Source organism: Myotis nattereri (assembly GCF_964212035.1).
Source record: "Myotis nattereri genome assembly, chromosome: 12".
NCBI classification, from domain to species: Eukaryota; Metazoa; Chordata; class Mammalia; order Chiroptera; family Vespertilionidae; genus Myotis; species Myotis nattereri.
The window spans coordinates 74,416,579-74,431,237 of record NC_138087.1 but is presented as its reverse complement, the minus strand read 5'-3'; the positions used below and the strand labels follow the sequence as shown (position 1 = coordinate 74,431,237).

Here is a 14,659-nt window from a genome sequence, read left to right as displayed (position 1 = left end):
TGGTATTTGAGATTCTTGAATTTGGATGTATTTCAAACATGATGCCTCTTTAGTAACATCTAGTTTTAGGAGTGTAAATTATAAATTATTGAGAACAGCATTTTTATCAGAGAACTCTTCCAACCTGCCAGATTCTTATCTTTCCTGGAGAGCTAAACCCCTGGTAAATTGAGAAGTATGTCTGAATTTTTAAAATGTTTTATTGTTATAATAAACAGATTTAATGGCTATAGTACTTTTCATTATTCACATCTCACTTATTTCTTAACAAATATCATTCACCCTAAAAATTTTAAGTGCCTTTTTTGGGGGGTATGTTTGGCCTAAAGAAAAGTAGAAGTCAAGTATCCCCATGTTTTATGAAATCTGGCCTTGCAAATGTCACTTTGGTCAAAGACTTTACTTTTTCAGCCTCAGTTTTTTTTTTAAATATGTAAAACAAGAAAGTAATACTAATTTTTTAGAATTATGAGAAGTTGGCATGATGCGTACACAATACCTGAATTAGTCTAGTTCAATAAGTGTTTTTTGTTTGTTTTCTTTTCTTTTTACATAGCATGAGGAAAATGAAGCAAAGAAAGGACTTTGCTGCTTCCATGTAGTTGATAATGTCTAGTATTGCATTAACTCATAGAATGTAAATAAGTCTTTAATGTAGATAAAGAGCCTGGAGTCAAGTGATAAAAACGAACTCTCCTAAGACCACCACCCACTTTCCATCACCAGGCAGATGGAGCAGCTATTTGCTCTTTCAGTATCCTCCAGACAAGCCAGGGTTTTTCCTTTCTCTAAGACTGTGATGATCATAGGTAGTATCCAATCCAGGGCACCTTCAAGAGTGAGATGGGGCACAGCATCACGATTACACAGAGGTAATGAGCATAAACCAGAAAGTGCTAGGCAAGCTGGCATGTAAGGTTACCCTAACCTAAGAGCGTTGACACAACATACATTTTTCACTCCACTGCTGCAATTGGGAAGCTTCATTTAGCATGGAGGACTACCACTGCACAGTTTTAGCTCTATGAGTGTTTGTAACTCTGGAAACAGAATCCTGGTCAAACAGGGTCAAAGAATGAGAATCTCCCTTGAATATCTTATTTGTAGTTCACAAAATAGCAAGCTGAGGATTGTGGGAAGAGCATGAGCTCCGAGGACAGATGAACTTGGTGCATAGCACCATGATTCTAGCTTTTCCATTGCTCTACTTCCAGTTAGGCAAGTTATTTTACCATTCTACCTGAAACTAATTTTACTCACCTTTCAAGGTTCATTTCATGAATAGGAGGGTGATTGTATCTACATAAGGCTATTGAGCACATGTAAACTTCTGGCATAGGATGTAACACATATTAGCTTCTTTGTCAGTCCCCTTCCACTTGGCACTTAACCCCCTCCAGAGAGCAGGTGACCATTGATATATGAAATACAAAATAAAGACTGAATCAGAACAAGTATACAAGATAATTAGATTCTTTAAATTATATACTTAATTCTTATAGGTATAACTGGTAATCTTTTGACATAACTAATATATTCATATAAACTTTCTGTGGTGAAACTATTTATATAAGAAGGATTGTTTCTCTAAAGACTCCATGTCACAAAACAGTTGTGAATTCTGAATTGTGGAAATGTTTTATTTTTAATTCTTTGTATTTTAAATATTTTCTCTGCAAAAAGAGAGAGCATGTTTGTGTGCAGGAGATACTTGGCCATTTGTCACAAATTATGTGTGAATTGTTGGATCACCAGAGAACCAACACGACTGGCATTTAACCTTTCAGGTATTTTTAAATTTGAGTGTTGGGGGTTGGTGAGTTTGTTTGGATTGTGTTATGTGACCATGTTCCTTGACACTCCAGATCAGGGGCTGGCAAACTGCAGCCAGCTGGCCAAATCCTGCCTGGGGCTGGCTTTTGTGTGGCCTTCCAGCTGAGAAAGCTTTTACCTTTTTGAAGAGTTATAAAAACAAAACAAAAAAACCAGAAGAATCTGTGACAGAGACCATAAGTGTCCTGCAAAGCCTAAAATATTTACTATCTGGCCCTTTAGAGGAAAAGTTTGCTGACTCCTTCTTTAGTTTGTAAGTTGTACATGAAATGAATCAGAGAATTTCATAGGGAAACCTCAAATTGATGACGGTGGTTCCAGACTGCCTTTGCATGTCCTATGGCTTTTCTTTTAAATAGTGATTTAGCTGTTGAATTATGGGAACACATTTTTGTTGGTGATATATGAACTTGACTGATTGAAACTGCCTTGTGTGACTGACAGTTTGGTCAGGGGGTAGAAGGCCTTCTGTAATGTCTGGTGTCTCAAAAAAAAAAAAAAAGTTTAAACCTGTTCCAGTGCCATTGTTTTTAGTTTATCCCAGGCAGCCTCAGATAAACACTATCATCTATATGTTGAAGCAGGCTATGTAAAGTAGAATAAAACACACATATGGAATTGAATTATTGTCCTTGTTTGCATTTTGTTTGCCCTCTGAAGAAACATTTTCTAGTTGTAAACGTTGTAAAATCCTTGAATGTTAGATTTAGAAAACTATTTGAATTGTATAGTTTTTTATTTCAATAGTGTTTTATATCACCTGCCTTCTTTCTTTATAATGAGATTTCATTAATCTGTTGTGAATATAAATTTCATCAGTTCTTGAATCCTCCTGATATCATTTCATCAGAATCTGCAAGTTGTAGGAAATGAAAGTTGATGTGAAACAGTTCTGTAATTACAGATGACTGTTGAGTGAGGTCTTGTCTAATCCATTGTTAAATAATTCTCTCTCAAAAGTAGATTTGATATTTACATTCTGATTTTCATATTCTGCTCACAGTGTTTGTTGGCGATGTCTGACATCCCCTGCCACTTGGTAAATAAAGCCTATTATTTCCTTTTCAACATTGTAAACGCTTACTCTCTCATTCAAGAGCTAAGAAGCAGAAGGTTAGGTATATTATCAAACTATGATCCTGTCTATCCAAAGAAGCTGGGAACCTTGATTAATATGCCTTGTTAACTGATGATTTCAATTCCATACTGGTAGTGCCTGAATAATTTGTATAAACCAAGCAGTACAGATTCCTTATTTTAGCACTAAGACTTACAAAGGCTTCTTTTAGCAGCCTTTAATTTTGTACTTATGTATGTGACATAGCCTGTGGCTGTGATAGCTACAGTGAATCTCCAGTTGTTTGGGGATGAAAGGAGGAGGCAGCTGGAAACTCGGTAGCTACATCTAGCTGTCTACCTAGAGAAGGCCTTGATTTCAAGTTTATCTAAACAAGCTCGACTAATCCCAACTATCTAGGGGGATCCACTGTCAAAACAAGCAGCGTGGCCCTGAGGCAAACACAGCTATACAGAAATGAAGGCTGGGGCTTCCAATACTCCGATGACTGCATACTGGAGGCTTTTTTCCCCCTCCTGAAAGAGGGTAAGAGAGGTAGAATTTGCATAATGCCTTTTCATTGGAAACTTTTGGAAAGCTGACAGACCTCCAGCTTATAGATCTGTAGCCACAATACAGAGTCTATAGGAGAATCCTTGAATGACCTAACCATATTGAAAGAAAATATAAAAGCGTCCAAGTATAGCCAAGTGAGAGAGGAAAAGAGGCTGATGCATTGTCTAACATCTGCTGTACTTCTCGTTAGTTTTGTTCTTTGCTATTCTGTGTGGACTTTGGAGAAGCCTAAGACAGCCTAACATGAATCCTATAATCTTCCTTCTGAATATTTATGTAGCGTGCCAGCTTCTAAGCTGTCCTTTGCGTTTTCCTACTTCCCCCTCATTTTCATGCTCTCAAATGAGGCCAACATTTCAAAAGCTAAATAAATGTTTGTGAATGTTTATAAAAGATTTGCATAAATTTGTCCTTGTCTGACAAAGATCACTTTTTTCTTATGCCAGTTCTGAAAAAATTTTTTTTAAGGTTTTGGTGCTTGTCTTGACAACAAAGTCCTGCATCCCAGAACAATGATTGCTGATTAAGTGGGTATGCAATTGTGACTGAATAGGCTTTCAAGATACTGGGTAAAAGGGCCTATCATCTGAAGGCTGAATTATAGAATTTAGAAAATGTTATCAGAAGTACATATTTAAATCTATTTTTTGGTACCATATTATTAGATAAGACAAAGAGTTCTTACGAAAGTATAACCCCCCACCATTTAAAAAATTCTGTATAAATTTTAATAATTAGAATGTTTCAGTAACTCAGAATAATGACTTTTCTTTTCTATGGTTGGACATATTTAAAAATAATTTTTTATACCTCTAGGCACTTTTTGGAAACCGTAACTCTACCATTTATACTAATATGTTTACTGGGACAATGAGAGAGGGAATATATACCAGGTAGTTCTTTAAGGCAGCTGAATGCACAGTCATACCTTGAGAAAATATAAACTACATGAAATATGTGGTGTTAGAGCTTAATTATAGGACAGTTGGGGACACACACTCTTCTCTATTTCTCTCTCTCTCTCTCTCTCTCTCTCTCTCTCTCTCTCTCTCAACACATTTGCTGAATTCATTTATCTTTTAAAATTAGAATGGATTTTGTGGGGTGGCAGGGGATGTTGTGGGTAGAGGTGCTAATTTAGTTCAGAGATATTCGAAGATTGGCAGGAGAGAGAGGCAACAGCCAGTTCTGTTAGTCCTTTGGTTGTATTGGTTTAGAGGTTTAAGTTGTCATTAAGGCACAAACTAGAGCCACTTCTCTGACACAGTTTTTATCACATCTGCTAGGCTTGTGTCCCAGGAGGAGACGTGGAGAGCAGTGAATTCAACACGGGCCCATTATCGACTGCTTTTTCGTGTGTTGTAAAAGGAGTGAGACCTCAGGGAGGCTTGGAGCCTCCTCCTGTGTAATGTCCAAGTCAGATTTGAACGACTGGTGGCAGGAAAGCTTTGGCCTTGGGGTGTGAATTCTAAGAAATAGAGGCACAATTAAGTTTAAAAAATTCAAGGACTTTGAGCTTGATAATGAAAAAATTTTTTTAGAATAATGTGAGCAGAAAAGTTGCCCATCTGTGCACATTTTTGTGTGCATTTAAAATATTTAAAAGCTGACAGCTTTTTAATATGCTTATAAAACACTATTTCTATCAGTGCTCTTTTTTTCTTTTTTAAATACTGTCTTCCTGAGGGCAAGTTGCTTCTTCAGTGAAACCATGTTTGCAGTTTTACCGTTGGGACCCTATTCCTTTGGTATGTACTGACTTGTGGCCTCCTCCCCCACTTTCCCCAATCTTTCTTCCTTTTAGATATTGATAACATAAATGTGCAGAAAAATGTTTAAGGAAATAAATAAGGCAAAGTATTTTAGAGTAATAATATTAAGTCCAAGTAATCCTATTACTGATGGCATTGAATGCTAATTGTAAGAAATTCTAACCAAAGCATTTGTTTGTTTTGGAAGTGTTTGAAACAAGTGTCAAGAAAATTATTGATGTTTAATATTGACCCTATAAATATAACTCTCATTTTCAACCCTTTTGCTGTAAGATTTAAAATGAATAAAATGAAATCCTAGAATAAAGGATTTTATATGATATTTAATTTGTGAACATTTTTAAGTAGCTTTTTTTTGAAGAAAGGAAAGGATATAAAAAGTTGGGGTGGCTTTGTTAAATTAAAATTTTTATAAGATTATATTTTTGAAAATATCTTTTTAAAAAAAATATATTTTTTTTTGGATTTCAAAAAGTCATGAAGATTTACACATAAAAGTGTTTTTAGAGGTGGCTCTTCTGTTTTCTACCTATGTACTTAATGTCAGTAATTTAGATATAAAGTTCATGTTATAGAATATGATGACTTTCTATATTTTATTGTATTTTATCTTTGTGCATATTAGGTATTATACAAATTAGCATAATTAAATGTGTGCAAGACTCAAAATTAACTAAAGTTATAAAAAGTAAACTGGGAGTAAATATTGAAATATACCAAAGAGAGGAAGCAGACTCTAGCATTTGAGCAGAGTTGTTAGAAATTTGACCCAGCTTTTATGTTCGGGTGTTGAAAGGCCTTTTTGTAAAATCCCTTATTCAAAGCTTTTTTTCACTGAAAAAAATAAATAAAAGTTTGGTTGTAACTATGTATATATCTTAGATTTAATTAGGCATATATAGGCAAGGAGAAAAATTATATCTCCTGTTTTCATATTTAGGAAATTTCTGATCAACATTCTTGAACTTGGTACTAATTAAACTTCTAAGAACTTACCATTCTGTTATGCCCTTCTTAATCATAAGCATTAAAATCTCTGGTAGCTTTCACTTGGAATCCCTGGTTTTAACTTGAAATGGCTTAAAGTTGAAATTTTGTTAGCTTTTTGTATGTTTGGATTTTGTGTGTGTTCTGTTTTTAACTTTCAACTTGAGTTTTAAGATCATCAATCAGAGGCTTTTCTTTCAAGTCAGTTGCACTGATCTCAATTGCAGGACTTAGAGGGTCAGCACTTCCCTCATGCTATTAAAAAATGTCTAAGCATAGAAATAGAGTATTTTAGGAATTTGAGCTCCACTGATCTTTTCATCACACATCTACATTTTGAAACGAACAAATAAATTAGATGTAGGAAACTCAGGAAGTGTTCTCCCACTGTCTCCCGCCTCTCTCTCCTTCACTCTCTTTTTGGACAAAGGTAAATTATCCACTGCTATATAGCTTTCAGCAAGCTACAAAGAGGCTGATTGTAGCTTTACATATTTGAAAATCCATTCATTTATTCATGCTCTCTCTTTTCTTTATTTAAATGTTTTCCTGCACATATTTTCTTTTTCCTTTTGAACTATTGAGAACATGCCGCATCTCCCAATATTCTATAACCCCAGTGGACATTGTAATCAGCCTGGGCTTTTGTCTTTCAGATGGCATTTATTTGCAGGGTGTGTATGTCTGTGTCTGTCAGTTGTTTTCAGCTGCCAAATACAACTAATTTTTATTTATGGATTTCAACGAAGCAATGAAAACAGTGTTTGACATCTGAACTGATAGCTGTTGCAGGATCTCTTATACCCTCCCTTACCCTGCACCCCAAATTCAGAGTGAATTGGGTTAGCCTTCTTGTTACAGATAATTCCAGTGAACTACATCGAGTTTAGTCTTTGAAGTTTTGCTTCCAAATAGGATTCTATGATGAAAAATATACATATTAAAGATTTCCCAGCTTTTTTAAGAGAATGGTCCAGTTTCAGCATGACACAGTCTACTTTTTCCAGATTGGGGTAAATTCCCTTGATGGGCCTTCTGACTGGTTGAGAATTCAAATTGGGTGAAATGAATCCTAAAAAGATGGAGGTGAATCTTGAGTTCATTTCTGATTTTCATTTGCAAGTGAATCAATGTTAGGTGTGTTAATTGCATATTTTGATTCATAGTCTGAAGCTCAGTATCTCCTTGTGGGCAGAGCTTTGTAGGTATTGTTGCTTTTCTACTACACTGTGCAGTCTGCTGTTTAATATATGCATCACTGAAAGGTTTGTGCGACTGCCTGTCATCCACTTCCGCCCTGCCCCCTCTGCTCTTACCTCTTCCCCTTTGAGGTATTGGATATTTTGTTTGGAAGAAAAGCCCTTTTGGAAATTGCCTATTTCATAAATTGTCTGGTGACACAAAGGGGTTGGTTGTGTTTTCTTGTCTCATTTATTTTGAAAACTTTGCTACTGAACTCACCTTAATCAATGAGCTCAGTGTTGCCTCCAATAAGTTATGTGTTGGATATATTGATTGGGAGGGATTTTAGAAAACCCGTCTGGGGTTTATAATGTCAGCAGTGTTTTGATTATGAAAAGAGTTGGAACCTGGGGACATGGAACCAGGTGGCGAATGTCCTAAAGCCAGTGGTGACATGGTGGACTGGTTTCCTCCTGGGATCTGGTTCATGCCCTGCACTTTAACTGTGGTGACTGGTTACTATAGATTCACTTTTTTTTTTTTTGGCTCATTAAAATGTTAAAAAATCAAACTGTACATAAAAAGATTTGTGAAAATATAAACTTGGGAATTGATCTGGAGAGCTGGCACCATCTCCCCCCCACCCCCCTTAGCAAAGAGGTGATTTACATTTCATCAGCTGCACTGCATCTCGAAGATCCGATTTATATAGCAGTAGTTGAGATCCTCCGAAAGAGCTGTGTAGGCTAGAGAAAGGGGAGAAAATAGGAAAATTATCATCTGCAAAGAAATTACCCTAGCCAAAGGCACTGGTTCTAGAGAGAAAGAGGGGTTGGAATAACTGGTTAATGACTGTTTTTCCCAGTAAAGTTAACGCTGAAGGACACTCTGCTCTAAATATAATGCTCAAAATATGTTTAAATCAGGGTTTTAAAGTCCCCTCTTTGGAGAGTGGTACTTTTCATATTCAAATAACTGTGTTTTCCTTTGGAAAAGAGAATAAGGTAATTAAATGTTATATATAGGAAAACCAGAAGTATTGAAAAATTTGTTTATTTTAGCAGTTTTTATTTACAAGAAACATTGCTTATTATTTCCTCCCTCTTCCGGTCTTCCCTTCCTAAACCAAGAAGTAAGTTTTTCAGTTTTGATTGAGGTAACGTGTGATGTGCCTAACACAGAGTAGACGCTCGTTTTTGTTTTCTCCTCTGACAGCACACCACCGTCTTGTTTGACTTGAATTGGAATATCAAGCTCTTGTAATATCACAAACATGAAGAAACATATTGTAATGCACAAACATGTGCCTGCGTTTGCCTGTATTCCCTTCCTTCCTCCCCTCCCTCTGCCCCACTGCTTAATTAGACTTATCACTGCTTTCTTGGGTAAAATGGAAAGTTCTGGGGAGGTGGGTTATACTCAGCCTACATTTGGTGTTTTGATATTTGTTCTAATATTATCTGACAGACAAGTTCACGGTTGGTTATTACTCTTGACATTAGAAAGTGATAAGTAGTTTCTATATTGTACTGAGTAATAATTTGGGCATATTAGATTCCTTTGACTCTGCTGAGGAACACAATGCCTTCTCGTAGCCATGGGGGTCCTTTCTTTCAAAAATCTTGAGGCCTTTTGGCAGCTCAACTCCAACATAGAGTAGAGAAGCAGTTCTGCACCTGTAACTTTTGAGGAGTAAAGGATAACTGTCTTTGTAGCTGATCTTGGCAATGAGGGAGCATTAGTACTGAGTTTTAAAGAATGCTTGGCACATATATTGAAGTTAAGAGATATTGACTGTAGTGTTTGAAACCTGAAGTGAAAGGAATTATGTAAGGATTTTTTTTGCATATAAATCATGTGTATGTACATTACAGTTTATTTTATAATTGAAACTACAGACATTAAAATGAATGTTTTATATGACCTTTTTCCCAATATTTGCCTGATAATAATATTATGCATTGAGAAATTGCTCTTGTTCTTTTGATTCTCTATTAGTAATAGCCATTTATTTAAATGAGTGTAAAACAAAAAATAAGAACATTTGAATGCCACATTATGAAATTAACTAATGTGTCAACAATGCCACTTAGAATCCACTTTTTTCATTTTTTGTTTCCTACTCCTTTACTATTTCATGACATGCCTTAACAGTGCTGTGATGTATATAGTCCCAGTCCAGGATATTAAAAAATAGGATATGCTCAATTGAATTATGTAGGTAGAATATGTTCTGGCAGAGCAAGTCAGTGTGCTTTCTGCTTCATTGAGTGGGTTATTAGATTGATGTGGTTTATTTCTTGAATGATAGAACTGGTTTTAAAGCTAAATGAAGCGAGAAGCATCAATCCAGTTAGCATTGATAATTCATTATTATTGGTTAGAAAAATGCTACATTTGTAAACTGACCTTTAATTTATCACTTGGATTAGGATTTGCAGTGGGCAAGTTTGTTTTTATTTGAACCAGCTTCTCAATGACTGAAAATGATATTCTTCATTTTGTCTCTAAGTTGGGATTTTGAATAGTTAAAAAGCAAATCAAATGCATGAAAGAAATACTTTTTAAAATTTATAACATTGGTCAGTGAACTTAAGCACCAACTGTGGGCTAAGTCTGCAGTTAAATTAAAACAAGCTAGAGAAAATACTATGAAGAAAGTAATAATTAATTACTTGTATATATATTTAGTTATGTGTATAGATGCTATGTAGATGAAATGTGTCCATTGGGAAAAGTCTCACACCCCACTGTGTATTGTGTCTCATACAGTAATGTGCTTTTCTTAATGTAAGAAGCTTCTTTTTTGTAAGTAAGTCTTTGAAATGTTACTCTGCTTTTTGTTCCCTTTTTGTATACTTCCCTTGAATAACATGCTTGGTTTTATGTACCTACATATTTGTTAAAAGATATATAAACTAGTAGTTTGCTTTGAATTTTCACAAATTACAAGCAGGTAAGTGTGTCCAATTATGATGACATTTAACTAAAAATAGCACATACTTAAAATTGTTACAGTTTGGTTACAAAATAAATTTATGCCAGAAATCACAACTCCTTTATAAAGTAATAAAATGAAGTTTTACACTCTAAAACATGTAGTTGACAATGTTCAGAGACAATTATCTTCAAGTTGGCTTTCTATTCTGCTTGTGCTTTGGCCTATTGATGTTGGGAAGCGTTGTCTAATCCCAGCCCCCTCTGTTCCTAGGTAACAGGCAAAAAACGGTGCCAGCAACAGCGGCCCTGCCAGGCCAGACCCATGTGGCTCGGTGTTATTCACTCTGATCCATATGGTCAGGCTGGAGATGGTCCCTGGAGGGGTGTTAACACTCAGCAACCCAATCGCCTCCCTCCCTTCAGAGCTTTCCTGCATGACTCCTGCTGCTTGCCCATGTGTGATTCTTGATTAATTTTTCATTTTTAATGAAGTTTGATCATGTTTATTATTTCTCATGATTGACTGCCTGGTACTCCTCCCATGTAATTGATAAAGCCCATATTTCTTCATCTGTCTCCTCTTTCTTTAGGGTAAAGTTGCTAGATTGTGTGCCATGGTTAATGTTAGATTTATTGGTCCCATTGGATGTATAAATTATCTCTTTTTCTCTCCACAGGAAGTTCTACAGACTTTGACCAAGTTTTGTTTCCCCTTCTATGTGGACAGGTAGTGTCAGATTTTCAAACTTTACTAGAGAAAAGGCGTCAATAAACCTGCTATGGAGAATAAAAACCATACCATTCTTAACATTCTGTCTGCTTAACCATGATTTAAAATGCCTATGTTCCAAGGAAAGTTGCAGTAGTCTCCTTTCCTGGGGATTTTATTGACACTGTCAAAAAGTTTAAAGCTTAGAGCTTTGCATTAGTTAGTTTGTGAAATGTAGTTTGCATGACATTAAACTTTTGATTTTGGTTATCAGACTCAAACCATGATTAAGAATGGTTGGGTTTTAATTTTTATTTAAATATGAATATATTTTACTTTACCAAGTAATATTAAGTAATATTATGTGACTTCATGGCCTTATGCATATTATATAGACTGTTTTTCTTAGACTTCAAGATAAAATTTAAATGGGCCTATGCATAAATGTGTTCCGCTATTTAAAATGTGTTCCGCTATTTAAAAGATATGCTGCTAAATATAGTCTTGCATTTTGTTTAGGTGGCTAAGAATGATATCTCTAAGGAAATCAGCATTTCCTATAGATTTTTAGACTAAAAAATACAAAATTATCTAAACATTTCTTTAGCATTTGCATTGTGACAAACTATTTATTGGAGAGGTATGAATATTAGAACTTGAAGATAATTAAAACAATCTAAGCGTTTTTAAAAAAATGAGCCATGGTTAATAGCTTATTTTTAAAAGAAGATTATTTTTAAATGGCTTATTAAAAACAATTTTAGAAGAGCTTTTCCCTCTTACTTATAATACTATAATTTATTAACAACATATTTATACAAATTTTTAAAATAACAAAACAATCATCTTAATCTTATTTTCAAGAATTGTCCATTATGTTTTCATTATAGTTTAAGCATTTTTTTCAATCACTTGTCCACTTGATTGCTGTGTGTGATTTTTCCTTAATGCAAAATTGAAGTATGAAACTATACAAATGTTACATCTTAAAAATTTCACTTTTAGTGATAGGGAAGTTTTAGTTAAGTATCATTACAAGTAATAAGTGCCATAATATGTTCCAAAAATGCTATAAAATGTGCCCATCTTCAGGAAGGTTCTATTGTTTTACTATTGCCAAACAAGGCAAAGCCTGAAAGATTTGGGTGATGTAGAGTGCATGTGGGTAGTTTGCTGCTTTGGTCTTTTTTGCTCTTTGTAGTAGCAGGGTCCTTGTTTATTTGGCATAAACCTAAAAATGGTGTGAGATGGGAACTAATAGCCAAAGGAGTTTAAAAGAGTACTAGGAAGCAAAAGGAGTACTAAAAAGCAGCTCTGGGATGATGCCAACCACTTAGAATCACTGTTTTCCCTGGTTCTCATGTGTTATTTTTTAAGCCAATCAACCATTGTAGTATTTTCAGACGTGGGCCTTTTTAAACCATGATACCAGGACTGTTTCAGTAGCAGGTTGATGCTCAAAACAGAATAGCCTTAATTTTAAGAAGATCAGTCTTTGTAATGAGAGTCCTCTTATCTCTTCTTTATCCTACTCCTTCTAAAAATAGCAAGCAAGGTTTTGTTTAGAGACGTTTAATGCAAACTTCACATTTATATGTATGAATTAGCGATGCATGAAATCTCTAGTCACTTATAAAATGTATTACAAATTATGGCAAGGGCATGTTTGTACAAATTAATAAAGCTGAAATGTTTTTAAAATGTGGTTAGGTGTTTAACACAGAAAAATAAGAGAATACATTTTTACATGATTGCTTGTTAGAGTGATGATCTGTTTTGGATAGGTATTCCTTAATTGACTTTTTAAACTAACATTAGAAGAAATTTGCAAAGAGATTAAATCTCCCCAAATGTGTGTGTTCTCTCTCTCTCTCTCTCTCTCTCTCTCTCTCTCTCTCTCTCTCTCTCTCATCACACCATACAGCTCTACTTACCTACCTGTCTGGGTGATTACATTCTGAAATGGAAGAAAAACAGGAGCTTAAATTTTAGTTCTAAAATATTTTTTGCTACCGAAATCTGATGCCTTTTGTGGCTATTGTTAGAAAAATATTTTTCTTCTAATATGCTTCTCTTCAAATTACTCTCTTCTAATCATGATTCCCATATTTTTTCACAAAAAGATTTGGGACAGAATCATCCTTCTATGGATATATTTTAATCCTTGTCATCCTCACCATGTATAGTGGTTCTTTCTTGTGTTGATAACTTTTATTGATACAAAACCCACTTTATTTTGGAGAGCATATTTTTATCTTCTTTTTCCCTACCTTTAACCTTGGCATACTTCAATGCAGAAGAGAATAATAATGTAGTTTGTTTACAATACTAGTAAATACAGAGATTTTAATGTCACTTTTTTTTTATTAGTTTGCAGTTAACACTGACGAATGGAGATGCCCAGATTCTGAGGCCCACAAAGCCCCTTAGATATATTTATGATATTGTTTGACTTCGAAAATGTCAGCATGGGAGATGAGTAATGCCCCAGGTGATTATGTTAAAAAAAGAAAGCTACCTAATCTTTTTGGTATCTGTGCTTTTCTACCCCAAGGAACAGTAATACAACTTTCTGACATTTCTAGTCTATATCAAGAGTGGGATTTTCACAGTCATCATCAAATCACCCTTTAACATTGACATCTTGCTGTGTCTTGTGTTGTTTTAAGATTTTTCTTTCTGAAACTAGGACTTATGAAAAATAATAATGCCAGTAGCTCTTCAAAAGAAAGTGCTTCCTCATGTATCATATCATTTTATCCCCCTATCATAAGAGATGAGAACAAGTACTGTTTATCTTCATTTGAACAAAATCTAAGTTGTAAAGAAATTGTGACTTGCCACAGGTCCTCTTAGGCGGCTAGCACAACCTGGATGTTCATCTCCCAAAAGAATACATTTTTCAGTAGAACACATTGTGGGAAGACCAGTCACCAAGAGTGTGTGTGTATGTGTGTGTGTGTGTGTGTGTGTGTGTGTGTGTGTGTGTGTGTAGAAAGACAAATAAATTAGTATTTGAGTTCTTAATTGATTCTAGTCAACGTGCTGGACATTTTCACATTAAACCTCATTTTTTCTTCCCAGCAACTCTAGGAGGTAGGTGATAGTGCTATTTCTTTTACAGAAGAGGAAAGGAAGGTTCTGAATGTGTAGCCTTATGTTGGGTGATAAGGAAATGGTATCAGACTTGGAGCTCTGCCCTCCATGTGTTTCTCAGTTTAGTTCAGGAAGTATTAGAAAGACACATTTAGGGGTATATATCCAAAAAGATAGTACAGTTAGGGAAGACTGAGATTGGAGAGAACTTCTCATAGTGGGGGAGACTTGTGTTGAGTCTGCAGGGAGGACAAGAAGGGGTAAGTGGAAGGGAGAGCCTAACACCCCATATGCACTGAAGAGCAAAGCAGAGGAGAAACCATGAGTGAGCCTAAAGATTGTTCAGCCAGAGCAGATGGAGCCTGCTAGGAAGAGGGTGACGTGTACTGTGATAGCTTGGGCTCTGGCTACCGGAGGCCTTGAGAATGTGTGAGAATCAGACCACAGGATTCTAAAGCTGAAATTCATTTGGTTCAAGCATCCCCTCTTACAGCAGGGAAGCCAAGA

General features: G+C 35.4%; 1 protein-coding gene across 1 annotated transcript in view; it reads left to right on the top strand.

Annotated features, from left to right (window-relative positions):
- DENND1A (DENN domain containing 1A) overlaps positions 1-14,659 on the top strand; it is a 465,733-nt gene that overhangs the window by 139,184 nt on the left and 311,890 nt on the right. The window contains exon 4 of the mRNA XM_081104118.1: positions 11,025-11,074. Coding sequence (XP_080960244.1) covers positions 11,025-11,074 — 50 coding nt within the window. The remainder of the gene's footprint in view (positions 1-11,024; positions 11,075-14,659) is intronic.